General features: G+C 38.0%; 1 protein-coding gene across 3 annotated transcripts; it reads right to left on the reverse strand.

Annotated features, from left to right (window-relative positions):
* Window positions 1–74: 74 nt before the first annotated feature.
* Window positions 75–16,433, reverse strand: POLR3F (RNA polymerase III subunit F). 3 transcript variants are annotated; one of them, XM_079783598.1, is made up of 8 exons: window positions 15,740–16,433; window positions 12,479–12,546; window positions 11,922–11,989; window positions 9,790–9,902; window positions 6,659–6,802; window positions 6,354–6,461; window positions 5,118–5,309; window positions 75–3,908 (listed from the first exon to the last, which is right to left on the reverse strand). In XM_079783598.1, exons 1-8 carry the CDS (start codon window positions 15,794–15,796, stop codon window positions 3,831–3,833), a joined length of 828 nt encoding a protein of 275 aa, XP_079639724.1. In that variant the 5' UTR covers window positions 15,797–16,433; the 3' UTR covers window positions 75–3,830. The 3 variants fall into 3 exon arrangements, with proteins under 3 accessions (XP_079639724.1, XP_079639725.1, XP_079639726.1); XM_079783599.1 differs by lacking the exon at window positions 6,354–6,461; XM_079783600.1 differs by lacking the exon at window positions 75–3,908 and having other exon boundaries at window positions 3,956–5,309; window positions 15,740–15,853.
* Window positions 16,434–16,447: the final 14 nt, after the last annotated feature.

The raw sequence follows: 16,447 nt of genomic DNA on the forward strand, positions 1-16,447 counted from the left end.
GGGGGGACCAGGACTGCAGGGGAGGACAGTTGGGGGGGGCACCCAGGCCTGAAGTGGGGGACAGTTGCGGGGGACCAGGCCTGCAGGGGGCGATCAGGCCAGCAGGGAGGGCAATTAGGGATGACCGGGCCAGCAGAGGGCAGTTGGGGGAGACCAGGCCAGCAGGTGAGGGCAGTTGCGGGGTGTGTGTGTGGGAAAGCAGGCCTGCAGGGGAGGGCAGTTGGGGGAGGACCAGGCCTGCAGGGGAGGACAGTTGTGGGGGGGAACCCAGTCCTGCAGAGGAGGGCAGTTGGGGGCGACCAGGCCTGCAGGGGAGGACAGTTAGGGGCGACCAGAGTGGCAGGGGAGGGCAGTTAGGGGCAATTGGGCCGGCTAGGGAGCAGTTAGGCGTCGATCAGGCTGGCAGGGGAGTAGTTAGTGGGTGATCAGGCTGGCAGGCAGAAGTGGTTAGGGGCAATTAGGCAGAGGCAGGCGAGCAGTTGGGAGCCAGCAGTCCTGGATTGTGAGAGGGATGTCCAACTTTAGTCCCACCGGGATCAGGCCTAAATGGGCGGTCAGACATCCCTCAAGGGATCCCAGATTGGAGAGGGTGCAGGCTGGGCTGAGGGACAACCCCCACTCCCCCCCCCCCCCCGTGCATGAATTTCGTGCAACGGGCCTCTAGTGTATTTTATATTCTTCCCTGACCCACCATCTAATATGACTCAACTTGAAATTACCTGACTAGTTTGCTTAGTTGGTTATCATAAAAATCATGGCTCTGTAAAACTTACTCATCACCCAACTAAGATCAGAGAAGCTTCATGGAAGAATCCCACATAAACTATTAGTATAAGTCCCCAACGTGGGCATGTGCCCTGACCAGGAATCAAACCGTGACCCCCTGGTTCATAGGTCGATGCTCAAACACTGAGTCAGGCATGCTGGGCAGAAGCTTACTTTATGTTTTTATTGATTTTAGAGAGGGAGAGGGAGAAACATCGATAAGAACCATTAATAAGCCATCAAATCATAAGATTCTCATGTTTGACTGTATATGGCTCATTATTAACCATAGCAAGGCCTTACCAGACTCCAGGGAATATCTATTCTCAGGTGAGCAAAATACCTTTATTAAATGAAAATCAACTGTAAGGATTAGGACTTCACTCACAACTTGATTTTTTGGTGTTGTCACGAGTCTAGAGCCCCACTATTTGTTTTGGTCAAAGTTTACTCCTGTACATAAATATACATTTGTCATCGAAGGTGCTGTATTTTTAAATTATTGTCTCTTTTCTCCTTCAGCTAATTTTCACAATTTAAAACATGCTATGAAAAAAAATGTTTAAAGAGAATCTTTATTCTAGTGAGGCAAAGGATACTTTTATGTTTTAGCCATTGATTGTAAGCTTTAAAAATAAATCCCTGAGAAAAAAATCAAGACATAATGCAGTCTTTATTTAAAACTGGTTCCTGCACTCCAATGCGAATTCTCCTCCAACTTCAGTTTGCTTATTAAATAAGACTATGCCTCTGTGATAGGCCAGGTCCCAGGAAGGACAGATATTATCATTCCAACTCTCACTGGGGGTAGAAGAGAAATCTGTAGTTTATAGGCTCCCAGATTCTCTATCTTATATATATCCAATACTTAAAGTGATATTTGTTTCAAAGAGCTAGTGTCATCAAATGTTAATTCTATATAGCTGGCCACAGAATTTGATTCTTAAAAATTGGTTATTGAACTGAATTTATTTTACTAATCCCATTTATTTCAAAATAACCCTTCTGGTTGTCCGCTTAGCAGGAGTGGGGAACCTTTTTTCTGCCAAGGGCCATATGGATATTTATAACATCATTCACTCAATATAAATTTATATTGATAAATTTACACTCCTAGATTTGTTGAATTTTGAGTCCCCTATATAATTGCCTTGGTAGGGCCAGACCAAATGGTATTATGGATCTATACAGCCCTCTTGCTGGATGTTCCCCACCCCTGACTTAAGAATATCTCCATACTGGTGTTTGAACTCAGGCCTCAGGAGTAGCTGAGCTTGAATTCCTTTCCTTTGGTATCACACTTTTGGCCTAGCCAAAGAAACTGTTTTATAAAATATATTTTTATTGATTTCAGAAAGGAAGGGAGAGAGAGAGAGAGAGAGAGAGAGAGAGAGAGAGAGAGAGAGAGAGAGAGAGATGGAAACATCCATGATGAGAATCAGTGATTGGCTCTCTCCAGCATGTCCCCCCACTGGGGACTGAACCCGCAACCCGGGCATGTGCCCTGACCGGGAATCAAACCGTGACCTCCTGGTTCATAGGTTGATGCTCAAACACTGAGTCATGCAGGCCAGGCACATTTATTTTATTTTATTGCTTTTAGAGAGGGAGAGGGAGAAACAGATGAGAACCATCAATCAGCTGCTCTTCCTCCCCCCCCCCCCCCCCCGGGATCAAGCCTGCAACCTGGGTGTGTGCCCTTACTGGAAATTGAACTGGTGACCTCTCTGTATATAGGGTGATGTTCAACCAACTGAGTTACACTGCACAGGGCAACACAGAAACTTTTAAATGGAGTTAAAAGGGAAAATACAATAACTGAGATCCTAAAAAGCCCTCCAGCTAACATATGTGCAACACTACATCAAACAAGCTAGTATTTTCTATATGTCTAACGAATGGAACTGAAAGTGGTATTAGAACTAAGGACAATGACAATGGCTTTCTGCTCAGTTTAGACATATTACACCATGAGTTTTACACCAGAATAAGGAAAAGAAGTAAGTCTAAAACAGGACAAGAACAGAAGACTGGTACCCCTTCCCAAAATAAAGTGTGAATAGAGGGCAATGGATTATTTTTAGTTTTAATGTTACTTAAATAATAAGAATATAGGAAAAATTCTATTAAATAATACAACTGAGCCACAGAGTGAACTTGTAAGACTTTAACAAAGAAGGTCTAAAGGAAAAAAAACCCTTTTGGATGAGAATAATAATTAATATTTATGGACTGAAAACATCCTTGACAATAGTTATAATTTAGGTTTGAGGTAAATGCAGTGGCATAATCCTCCAAAATATTTCTTTTAAAAAAATATTTTTATTGATTTCAGGGAGGAAGAGATAGAAACATCAATGATGAGAAAGAATCATTGATCAGCTACCTCCTGCACGCCCCTACTGGGGATTGAGCCTGTATCCCAGGCATGTGCCCTTGACCAGAAGTGAACCTAGGACCCTTCAGTCCGCAGGCCAACGCTCTATCCACTGAGCCAAACTGGCTAGGGCAAGAATATTTGACATAAAAAGGACAGAATGTGGAAAAGGATGTTCCAACTATCCTCTCCATTCACACCCCAATTTGTACAGACTGCTCTGCTATTCCTGCCTTTCCTGTTTTAATTTCTTCTCAGTGGAACCATTGAGAAAACAGAAATGGTGACAGTGAACCAGATATAAACAATTTCCAATGAAGACCTTAATAAATAGCTTTAAAACAAGCATTTTTAGGCTCCAGCCATTATCCATTGGTAAATACGCATTTGTTGACTTCTTTTTTCTTGGACAGTCAAATCTTGAAAGCTTCAGATGTTGTCCTCCAGAACTTCAAAGTATTTTATTTATTAAAGAAGGGATTTCACTTACCTGCTTTATATTCTGGTGGCTACTCTACCAATATAAATTTAGTCTTCATAGATTTAAAAATATATTTTCATAGCAGTAAGTCTGTATCCATTATTGTGAAGTTTGCTTTCAAGGGAATTTGATGTTCCATCATGAGTTAAATTATTTGCTCCCAAAGTAACTTCATTTGAAAGATGTCATAAAGTTCCTAGCTCTCTATTAAAATTCAAGCCATTCTGTCATGTAAATACAGTTAGATGGCGAAATCTCACCACCTTCATGGCAGTCGTCAAAAACCTTTAAAACAGAAAAATGTTTATATTCAAACTGAAGTTTTAAATTATTATACTAATTAAGTCAAATTAAATGTCTCAAATTTCTATTAACAAACTATCCAAGACCCAACCATTTACTTAAAGCACTATTGAAAACAAAACTTTCAAATCGAAAGAGATTAGGTCTGTATTTAAGGACATACTATAATTAGGTCTGCTCTGTGATCATAAATGGGAAATCTTTTACTATAGCATTAAGATGACCATGCTCACCTGCCCACTGGGGAAAAGGCTATTAGCAGGTAACACAGGAATACAAGGGAGATCTATACATAAGAATGACTTAGTTTTGACTAATGAAATGTTTCCTGTTTAGCTACTTTCCTTTTTGTGAAGAGTGCTGAATAGAATTTCCAATATGGTAGCCTTTTTTCTAGTAATTGAAACCATAGCATAGAATGCTTAGCTATATAGAAAAGGGCCAGTATCTATAATAATAAAAGCATAATATGCTAATTAGACTGGACATCCTTCTGGACGAAGCCAGGGCTGCAAGGGAAGCCCCGGTCCTGGGTACCAGAGGAAAGCCGGTGCCAACAGCTGGGGGAAGGAAGGCCTACTCTTGCACGAATTTCATGCATCAGGCCTCTAGTAATGAAATAAAATAGACTAGCAGCCCATGAATATAAATGTGATGAGGGCTGGGACAGTCCCTATAGCACACGGTTGGCATTCATAAACTATACGGAAATGAATGAATGAATGAAGAGTACTTGGGCATACTGCAGGGGAAAGAACATTACCTCTAAATTTGAATCCTGGTTGTTACTTCTAAGCTACATGCTCTTAGGTCTTTCTTGGCCTAAGTTCCCTCCTACTTAAGGGAAAATAACACCAATAGCTCAAAGGGACATTAGGAGGATTTAATGAAACCACATAAATCTTCAAAAACATGTCTCATTGGTATGTTCTCAACAAATCTCATTTCTCACACTACTTAGGTTAAATGATTAATAGTTGTCAAAATTTGTCCATTTTAGGGCCAAGAGCAGAAAACACAGATCTCTTATGTAAGGCAATGATTTGTTCATTAAATATCAAGATTACATGGAGGTTTGATTAATTCTTGGTCAACCCTGAGAGTCAGAAAACTGGGGTGTGCTTGCTGGTACATTACGTGGCATTTGCACTTGGAGGTAGTCAAGTGTAACGTGAAGTCTCTTGAACTCACCGGGCAGAGTCCACAGGGGGCCCGGACCAAGCCCGTAGGTGGGATGATTGGATTGACTGCTCTGTACAGTTTCATGTGTCCGTCTACACTGCCAACTGTGCCTTCCTTTGCAGCGATGATAGTCATCTCCACTTTCCCATCATATATGAGTGTATTCAAGATGGTTTCAATGTCCTCCATGGACAACTCTACCTGTAAAGGGGATATATTAAAAAGGAAAGAAAAAGGACAAAGACACATCCTTTTGGAGGGAGTTAAAAACAAGTCATCGAAAACACAGAGGCTGAACAATGATCCAAGTTAGCACAAACCACTCAAATGCTAGGGACAGAAATCTTACCTCAAAATGACTTTCATATCTTTGCTCTTTTACGTAAAACCTCGAAGTCTTGTAAAATCAAGTTTAGCAAGAATTGGATGGAGATTTATAAAATGCTTGAGCAGAAAGGTACTTTAGACATAAAACAGTCTTTAGTCAAAATCACTAGTTTTTTTATAAATGAAAAATCTGGGAAATGAAAAATGACTTGTCCAAATGTTCACTTCAGTTTCTCCTTTGATCATGAAAAGTACTCAGCACAATTTCCTTATGTATACAACCTTATGTAAAGGTCTTCAAAAAATATGCAGATACCACCATATATCTCATAAGAGGAAAATACCAATAAATGACAGCTGACGTGATAACCATTTGGCACATATATTAAAATGTGCCTGCCCTGGCTGGTTTGGCTCAGTGGATAGAGCGTCTGCTATCCACTGAGCCAAACCAGTGGACTGAGGGTCCCAGGTTCAATTCCAGTCAAGGGCACATGCCTGGGTTGTGGGCTTGGTCCTCAGCGTGGGGCATGCAGGAGACAACCAATCAATGATTCTATCTCATTGTTGATGTTTTTTTCTCTCTCTCTCCCTCTTCCTTCCTCTCTGAAATCAATAAAAATATATTAAAAAAGAAATGTGTCTGAGAAAGTCAGAATAAACTTCTGAAAGTGAAATGTACTACCACGCTCCGCTCTGCTGCTCTATCTCCCAAGCTCAAATACACACAGTTCCGACAATGCCAATGGCAATGACCAACTTTGCCTAACTGGCTCAGGATAGTACTTTTTCAAAGTGGGTTCTGCAGAATATTCACAGGTTATCACCTGAAAAAAGGGTCTGGGTCAAATATGTTTGGAATAAACTATGATATGTAAGTTTTTAAAAATAAGATTAAATTAGAAACTGAGTTCTGACCTTACTGATCCCCAATTCACAGATATATTTCCACACTTCGTGTGATGAAGCAAATGAACTATTTCTTTGTATCATTGGATTCTGTTTGCTTTCTCGGGCTGTTTCTGCCTATAAGGATAGACACATAAATCTCAGCAAGAACACTACTGTTTTCTGAATATAATTTATACAGTGAAATAAACAGAACATATTTTGTTTAGTAAAAATCACCAATTTAATATGTCTATAAAACAAGATCTACAAAATTAAACATTCTTTTTGAAGCAACTTAAAGAGAAATGATTGTTTACTCAATTATGCCTTACCTTGGTTTGTAGGAACTTAAAACACTGTTGGTTAAGCACCTCTACAAATTCAGATTCAAAATCCTGGTCACTGTACCAGGCTCCACCTGTCACAGACCGGTCAGGCTGCAGGTTATAGAGCATATACACCTTTTTTTTTGAGGCCTAGGAAAAAGCATGCACAGAAGACGTGCTTGTAAGCTAACAATATCCCAAAACTAAGATGTGAAAAAAGCTCAAAACATTATATTTTAGAGTTTTAGATTCACGGAATTATTGTGAAAATGGTATAGAATTCCATTTACCTTGTGATGTTTTCCCTATTATTAGCATCTTACATTAATAGGGTACATTTGTTACAATGATGAACCAATATTGATATATTATTATGAACTAAAATCTACACTTTGTTCATATTTCCTTAGTTTTTCCATAATGTCATTTTTTCTGGTCCATTTTTCTCCCCAAGATACCACATTAGACTTAGTTGTCATGTCTCCTGAGGCAGATTTTAGTTTGTGACAGTTTTTAAGTGTCGTTATTGATGAACTTGCCAGTTTTGAGAATTACTGGTCAGGTATTCTGTAGGATGCCCTTAATTGGGATTTGGTCTGATGTTTTTCTGATGATTAGACTGGAAGAAAGATCACAGAGATCAATGACCTTCTTATCACATCACTAGAGGCCCAGTGCACAAAATTCGTGCTCAGGGGGGCGGGGCGTCCCTCAGCCCGCAGTCTGGGACCCCTCAGGGGATGTCTGCCTGCCAGCTTAGGCCCAATCCCTGAGAAGCTGGGCTTGCTGCTTCTTAGTGCTACCTCAGAGGTGGGAGAGGCTCCTGCCACTGCTGCTGCACTTGCCATCCATGAGTCTGGCTTCTGGCTGAGCGGTACTTCCCCTGTGGGAGAGCATTGACCACCAGGGGGCAGCTCCTGCATTGAGCGTCTGCCCCCTGGTGGTCAGTGCACGTCACAGCGACCGGTCATTCTGGTCTTCCACCATAACGGTCACTGGGCTTTAATATAGATAGATATTAAGGGTATCTGACTGTCACCAATTGATGATTGTCATCAATATGACTTATCAGTGTTGACATTAACCTTAATCACCTGGCTAACAGTAGTGATTCACAATTTTCTTCACTGTAGTTACTTTTTCCCCTGCCCTTTCCTTGGAAGAAAGTTACCATGTACCGCCCACAATTAAGGATTAGGAATTATGCTCTACTTTCTTTAGGGTGGAGTGTCTACATAAATTTGAAATTCTTCTGCATGGACTTGTCTAATCTGTCCCATTTATTTATTCAAACATCTCCTGGTATGGACTTAAGAAAATTTATACTACTTGGTTTGCAACCTTGAAAATATGCTAAGTGAAAGAAGCCAGATCCGAAAAAAAAATACACATTATTCCATTTATAGAAAATGTCCAGAATAGGCAAATCTATAGAGATAGAACGTAGATTAGTGGTTGTCAGGGCCTTGGGACAAGGAGGCTGGGGAGTGACTGCTAGTGGGGTCACATGTTGGGGTGAGGAAAATGTTTTAAAATTAGAAGAGTGTGATGGCTGCACAATCCTTTGAGTACACTAAAACCCAACGAATCATACCCTTTAAGAGGATTAATTGTATAATTTTTAAATATCCAATAAAGCTATTAAAAATAAAGATGTAGGAGAATTGTAGAAATGAAGCTAGGAGATGGGTATGTGGGGATTCATTATATTATTTTCTTTACTTCTGTATATATTGGAACTTACCCATTAAAAATGTGAAACAGAAATAATATTCGAACTTAGGGAGTGGTATGACATAAAAATCATTGATAAATAAAATCAAATGAATATCAAAATTTTTTTTGGCAATTCACCTATGTTTTTTATTTAATTTAATTTTTCAATTACAGTTGACATTCAATATTATTTTATATTTGTTTCAGGTGTACAGCCTTGTGGTTAGATAATCATATACCCTACAAGTGATCCCCTGATATTTCAAGTACCCACCTGGCACCATACATAGTTATTACATTTTTGACCATATTCCCTATGCTACACTTTACATTCCTGTGATTATTTTGTAACTATCAATCTGTACTTCTTAATCCCTTTGTCTTTTCACCCATTCCTCCAAACCCCTTCCCCTCTAGCAACCATCAATTTGTTCTCTGTATCTATGAGTCCGTTTCAGTTTTATTTATTCATGTATTTTGTTCTTTATATTCCACATGTAAGTACAATCATATATTTGTCTTTCTCTGACTTCTTTCACTTAGTATAATACTCTCTAGGTCTGTCCATGCTGTCATAAATGGTAAGATTCTATTCTTTCTTATGGCTAATATTCCATTATATATATTACCACTGTTTTCTTTTATCCACTCGTCTACCTAGGTTGCTTCCATATCTTTGCTATTGTAAATAATGCAATGAGCATAGGGGTGCATATATTCTTTTGAATTGGTGTTTTGGGTTTCTTTGGATATATACCCAGAAGTAGAATTGCTGGGTCATAAGGCAGTTCCATTTTTTAATTTTTTGAGGAACCTCCATAGTGTTTTCCATAGTGGCTGCATCAATTTGCATGAATATTAAATTCTTATATGCTGAAATTTGTGTTCAAGCAAACTTTAATCTAAGGGAATTTTGGCTCCTCTGATACTAAAATCAGTGAGGTCAGCAGCAGATGTCCATGATGGACACAGCTCTGGAGCATGGAGCCCCTGAAGGATGTGATGGGTAGGGTGGGGTGAGGAGGAGAAACTATGTGCTGGAAGAGATGATCCACCAAGGCAGGGATCGTTCTCGGACTTATTCACTAATGTATTACAAGCACACAGTAGATATTTGTTCAATGAGTAATCTAATATACCAGGATGAAGTAAATTATCTTACACATCACAAAATCCAGGAAAAATGTTCATGATTCCAAAAATTCTTTCCTGAATAGAGTAAATTAGCTTTAGATTTTTGAGTGGGTAAGAAGTGACATATCTAAACAGCATCTCCAAACCAATTACGAGCTAAATTAAAAAAAATCTTTTTTGATCAGTTGTTTTAAATCACAGCACAGCTTAAAGAACAATAAAAACCTGAAATATAGTTGGAGTAATATATATAGTAAACATTTGGAAGAAAAGAGAAAACTACTCACTGCTACAGACTTAACAGCTTTGATAAGCTTTTTACTTTCCAAATTCTTTAAAATTTTGTTAATTTCTGTTAATGGCAAATTACTTTTATACCGGATGTCTCTGCTCCATATTCCTGTAAGAAAGTAAAGTAAAATAAGTTTAAAACTATAGGATTTGTGCTTATAATCCCATTGCTTATATCTCATTCCAAAACCAGCAAAATATATATCTATATATTGCTAGGGCATAGCTATTGGAAAAATTAAGTGACACAGAGGTAAGAATCTCACATAAAGTAACAAAAATATGCAAAAACAACATATGTTATGTGTTCTATTTTCTATAGAAATTTCTTAGAATCCTAGTGGGGAACCTTTTTAAAAACAAATGAAAAGGGTATTTTGTAATGGAAGAAAAATCTTGAATGCTATTAAATTTATGCAGTCATGTGCCACATACTGACATCTCAGTCAGTGATGGACCGCATGTATCCTGGTGGGTCCAAAAGATTATAATAGAGGTGAAAATTTCTATCATCTGGTGTCCTAATGTTGTAGCCCAACTCATTACTCATGTGTTTGTGGTAGTGCTGGTATAAACAAACCTACCAGTTGTATAAAAATACAGCACATACAAGTATGTACAGTACATAATACTTGATAAGTGACTATTTTACTGGTTTACGTATTTACTATACTATACCTTTAATCATGAATTTAGAGTGTACTCTTTCTACTTATAAAAAAAAAGTTTGCTGTAAAACTATGCTGCAGTAGCCTCACCTATCCCTAGTCTCATACATCTCGGGTTTACTGTGTCTCTTGATTGTATCCTTTTCTTTTGTGCTTGATTTAATCTTGTGTTGTTTTATACAGTAACATGCTGTATAGGCTTGTAGCTTAGGAGCAATAAGCCATACCATATAGCCTAGGTATGTAATAGGTTCATATCATCTATGTTTGTGTAAGTAAACTCTACGATATTTGCACAAGGACAATAAAATCACTTAACTATGCATTTTTCAGAACTTATCCTGTTGTTAAATGGTGCTTTACTGTCTCTTCCATTCCCTCCTGCATCCCAACCTCTGTTTTCTATAAATTTCACATCAGATTATATATGTAAAACACAGACTTAAGTTTGGGCTACAGTCAGCTGCAATCTTCAAGGGAGAGCAAAAAAACCCTTTATGTGATCACCTATGTCCATTATTTATACAACACTACATTCAGGAGATGGAAAACAGGAAGATAATAGTTCTTACAGCCACTAAACAGCCTGAACAGGAAGGTATAATTTTTCTTTCAAAAAAAGAAATAGTGTTATATGTGAAAAGGGAATATTATGTAAAAATATTTTGCCATATTTTCTTCCCAGTGCGGAGGCATAATGAGTTAAGAACTTTTTTCAACACAGAACGGCTTTTTCATGTCTATTTTTAGTTGTTTCAGATTACATTCTAAATGTTAAAGCTAATGGATCAAATAGATCCTAAATTGTAATAAACAGCAATTTATTTATTTATTTTTCTTTATTCTTTATAAGCAGCAATTTAGATATAGTTCTTCAATGAAGTTAGAGAAACTAAATAGCTGTTGAGGGACCTAGTCAGACACTGCCACACTGCCCTACACATCTCTCCGTTTGTTTTTTGAAAAACCAGAGAGATTTTATTAGCCACAATTTACATATGAAACTAAGGCTTTCCTAAGTATAAAGAGGATTAAAAAAAGGACCTTAAGTTTTATTTTGGATAATACATTCACATGATTCAATATTTGGAAGTTTCTTTCCATTCCTGCTCAGTTATCTAATCCCTGCCTCCTTTGAGGCAACAATGACATCACTTCACATGTCCTTCAAGCATATGTATAATACAGGGTGGGGCAAAAGTAGGTTTACAGTTGTTTGTATGGAAAATAATATAATAATTAATAAAGAATACACCGTTTCGCATACTCACAATTGTAAACCAACTTCCTCTCCCTCTCCACCCTTCACCCCCCACCCATGTAGAAGTATATTATTTTCCTCTCCTTTTTATATAAGTGGCAGCACAGACACTGATCCATTTCCCAGGAAGACAGAATCTCAGTCCCTATATCTGGTCCAAAAGTCAATATTTTTTCTGCTTCTTCCTTCACATGCTTACCTTTATTTCCTGCATCCTCTATGATCTGATACACTAGTTTTTCTTGGTTATCTGATCCCTTCATTTTACTGCAGGGGGATAAAATAGAATTAAAAAGGCAAAGAGGTACAGAATAATCTAATAATCTACATGACTACTCCAATAAATCAGCAGACAAGGTCATCACATTGACTTATTTACCAAAATAAGGACTTACCTTAAAAAGAATGAGACAGGGCTGTATGTACCAGAATGAAAAGATGTCCAAGACAGAATAAGTGAAAAAAACAAGTTGCAAGACAGTATGAATAGAATGATCCCATTTTATGTTAAAAAAAGAAAAAAAGAGAGATTATATATAAATATATAATCATCTATATGTATTTATATATCTAGAAGAAAAAATATATACCAAATTATTATAAGCAGTTATTTCCGGGAAATGGGAACTCATGATAGGAGGCAGGGATGATATACAAGGTTTACATTATGCAATTCTGTATCGGCTTTTTTCCAAAAACATATATTACTTTGGTAATAATCAAAGTTTTCTTAAAATGATGTGATTATGTACTTACCCAGCATTCTGAGAATCCTTTATTCTATACAGAAGGCCTGTATTGCTCCTTAAGAGATCCAACTGACCCTAAAATTTTTAAAGATAGAAAATAGCAATGAATTACTTTGGAGATACATCAAATCTAATGACAAATGTTAATGCATTCTTTAGTATTTTACACAGACTAAATATCCTACCTCCCATAGTTATTTGTCAGTTCTTAACTTGAGATTTAAGTTTCCCCCTATCACATACAGCGCATTTTTTAAAATTTAGCTCTTTATCTCATCATTTTCTAAAATATTAATATCTTTAACACTTATATGCTCGATCCTGGCTTGGTTATATAATCAATGTATAAAGAATTATAAACAAGCATCTTTAGAACATTTTAGCAGAAAGTTCACTTGTCCTCAATAAATTGTGATTCAAATTAAAACAAATTCAATAAATATAATACAAATAAAATATAACTTATATAATATATAGTTCAAATAAAAACATGTAAAAATATTTTTTAACACGATGATTAAACTTTACAAAGTTAATAGAGACATTTACTGATATGTGTGATTTCTATTTGTGTTAGATGGAAAATTAGGCAGAAGAGTCAACCAATGAATAAAAGACCCGCAGTTTTGCTTTTCTGTAACAAGTCAAAAGTAAAATAAAGCATGTCTTAACATACTTCTAAATTTCCTTGGGTCTGAACCACTGGGCTTCTGGCAGTTTGGGGTAGACGTGGCTAAGAGGCCCCATTTCCATGTTAAGACTGGGCAGACCCATGATTTGGAAATGGGTTTACATATGGCTGAACAGTAATGCCCTCCATCCCCAGACCCCATTAAGCAGCAAAACTGAACCACAAAGTTCAATTTAGAGGTTCCATTCAGTCATTTAACTCAACCTATGAACATTTAATGAACCAGTACTATGATTGTTGTTTGTAGGTACGAACATGAATTCTAAAAGCGAATCATACACCTAACTTCATCTGGTTGGCGTTAAGATAGAGGTAAGTAATGGGTGGGATGGGCTCTCAGAGAAGAAGCTATGGCCCAATCTGGGATTCAGGGAGGCTTCCTGGAGACAACAGCAGAGCTGAGTCTTAAAGGATAATGAGGAGTTCGTCTATTAAGATAAGCTTTTTACTTTAAAAGGAAGGGGAAGAAGGGCCTTCTAAGCAGGGAAGACATCATGAGCAAAGGACCTGAGACATGCAACAGCCTGATGTGGTCCCTCTGAAACCTAACTTATGAGACACAATGATGGCAAAAGAGGAGAGAGGTAAGGAAGGTACAGGCTCAATGTGGTCAACCCATGAGTTTTGACTTGAATCTCTAGCACTGAAAGAAGTATTTCTGGTGGGGAAGTGACTTAGTCAGATCTGTATTTAAGACACATCAGACTGTCTGCTCTGAGGCAGATCTGTATTTAAGGAGAGCCAGTTGGGATGCACTGTAATAGTCCAGGTAAAAGCCAAGAGCCAGAACACATGCAGGGGTCGTAGGAATGGAAATGGGGAGACAAATTTGAGATTTATTTAAGAGGCAAAATCAGTAATAACTTGTGATTTATTGATAATTACTCTTGCTTAAAACTCTTCAATAGCTCTACAACTGACTACAGCCTATAGCCAACAGGACTGGCAGTAGGTGGGGTCAGTCACAGAGATAGTAAGAGAGAGGGAGATACTGAGTATGATTTTCAGACAGAAAGGAAAGGGTTGAAAGAGTGGTCAAAGGACAAAAACACTTTCTATTGCCACAACCTCCCAGCATCCCTTCCTCTATCTTTCCTGGAGCTGAAGACCTTCATCATAATGAAATGACTAGAAATCATCAAGAGTCCTTTTTCCCCTGGTGCTAAAACAAGGTCAGCAATGTGGCTCACTGCTTGTTTTTATAAATAAAGTTTTATTGGGACACAGCCACACCCGTTTGTTTACGTATGGACCATAGCTACTTTCTTGAAGAGTTATTTCTTATAACAGAAACCAAATGGCCTGCAAAGCCTAAAACATATACTATCTGGCACTTTATACAAAAAGTTTGCCAACCTCTGAACTAGTAGATTGAAGGGAACATTTTAACAGGAAGTTCACTTGTCCTCAAACCTCCATATCCAGATCCCTTAGAAAGTCAACAAAGCTGGTAGATTTAAAAAAGCAAATCAGCCTTAGCCCTGGCCAGGTAGCTCAGTTATTTAGAGTGTTGTCCTGATAAACCAAGGCTGCAGGTTGGGACACATACAAGAAAAAACTAATGAATGCATCAATAAGCGGAACAACAAATTGATATTTCTCTCTCTCTCTTTCTCCCTCCCTCCCTCTAAAAAAAAATCAATAATTTAAAAAAAGCAAATCAGCCTTCAGATGATTCCTTATTATAGAAATATTTTACCTAATTGCTATTAAGACCAACTGAAACGCTCTCAGGACATGGGAATTTTGATGATAGGGGAAAGGAAGGAGAAACAGGTAGATTTAGAACATGGGGTACCACTAGGACAGGAGAGGAGAATGACATTAGGGCTCCAGGAAAACAGAAAAGGTAAGAATAGGTAGAAGGGCTTCACTTAAAAAAACCCACTGCTATCACTGGGGGCTGAGCCTGCACTTCCTCCCAGGGGCCCAGCACTGTTAACATTTAACTGGACTCATTCCTGCTTCTTGAAATGCTCAGGGTGAGATTGTGGAGTGATACCTTAATGAGGTGGCTCTGTGATGATTCACGGAAAAATCAGGGGGATGTGTTTCATAGGGAATGGCCAACACCAGGAGTAGGAAGCAAATAGAAGGTCAGAAGAAACTATGCCTATGTGCCTTTATGTATCTTAATGACAATTAGGTTAACAAATAAAGCAGTTTGAGCCGTTTCCTGGTTTAGAATCTTATCAGTCACAACCTAACACACCTTTCAATGTTTCTTTTTTTAATAACAGTGTTTTGTTTTATTTTTTAAATTTATTGATTTCAGAGAAGAAGGGAGAGAAAGAGAAAGAGAGAGAGAGAGAGAGAGAGAGAGAGAGAGAAACATCAATGATGGGAGGGATTCATCCATTGGCTGCCTCCTGCATGCCCCACACTGGAGATTGAGCCCACAACCCAGACATGTGCCCTGACTGGGAAATGAACCGTGACCTCCTAGTTCATAGGTTGATGCTCAACTACTAAGCCATGCCGGCCAGGCTCTTCCAATGTTTTTATGACTAATAATAGGAAGTAATGACAATGGTAATTTAAAAATGTAATTACATTAACTAGTTGGATTCACCTTACCATAGACAACAGTCTATTGATTGCCACTGCCCGCTGCTGAGCTTCTATATGAGGCATTTCATTTTGAATTACTTGATCTGTGATTCCATGAGGGAACTGATGACATAATTCTATAATCCTAGGAACAAAGGCATCAATGATATCATTCTTATTTCAAGTGGGGTTGGGAGGGGGAAAACTAGCAGAACAATTTGTAATTGTGTCTTCACATTTAGCAGACAGTCTGGGTTTCTATGATGGTTCTGAATCAAAGCTTTCAAAATACATGTTTACATTATTATTTAAGGAAAACATTTTTCTCACTAATATGAATTCTAAGTTAGAACAAAAGTCAAATGAAAACAGAAAAAAAATATTAACGCTGCAGCTTCAATTTTCTCAGATGCAAGTACACTAAGTTAGGATTCAGTGTATTGGGCAGCCATAAGTCTGCAAGCAGGAGCCAAATCAGATATTTCTGGTGGAAGCCAAAATTTATGACAATTCACAACTGGGTCCTGTTTTTGGAATTATCCCTACCAAACAGAAATAAGCCCAAATATTCACACTGTCATGGATCCTCATATGCTATTCATAATAGTTTGAGAAAATTGGTTTTTTTAAAAAACTATGTGGTAATCGAACAACAGTAGAGCACTGCTAGAAAATTACAAAATTGAGAGGCTTTAGGTGCCCTACAATATTGACTTAAATTCCGCACACCAAAAC

This window comes from Cnephaeus nilssonii, assembly GCF_951640355.1.
Source record: "Cnephaeus nilssonii genome assembly, chromosome: 11".
In the NCBI taxonomy this organism is placed as follows: Eukaryota; Metazoa; Chordata; class Mammalia; order Chiroptera; family Vespertilionidae; genus Cnephaeus; species Cnephaeus nilssonii.

What these genes read in the sequence shown, in the direction of transcription:
- POLR3F (XM_079783600.1), bottom strand. Translation starts at nt 15,796, where the DNA reads ATGCCTCATATAGAAGCTCAGCAGCGGGCAGTGGCAATCAATAGACTG. An exon ending in TCAATAGACTGTTGTCTATG is followed by an intron (nt 12,547 to 15,739) that starts GTAAGGTGAATC and finishes TAAAAATTTTAG; the next exon opens with GGTCAGTTGGATCTCTTAAG. An exon ending in AAGCTGTTAAGTCTGTAGCA is followed by an intron (nt 6,803 to 9,789) that starts GTGAGTAGTTTT and finishes GCTTTTTCCTAG; the next exon opens with GCCTCAAAAAAAAAGGTGTA.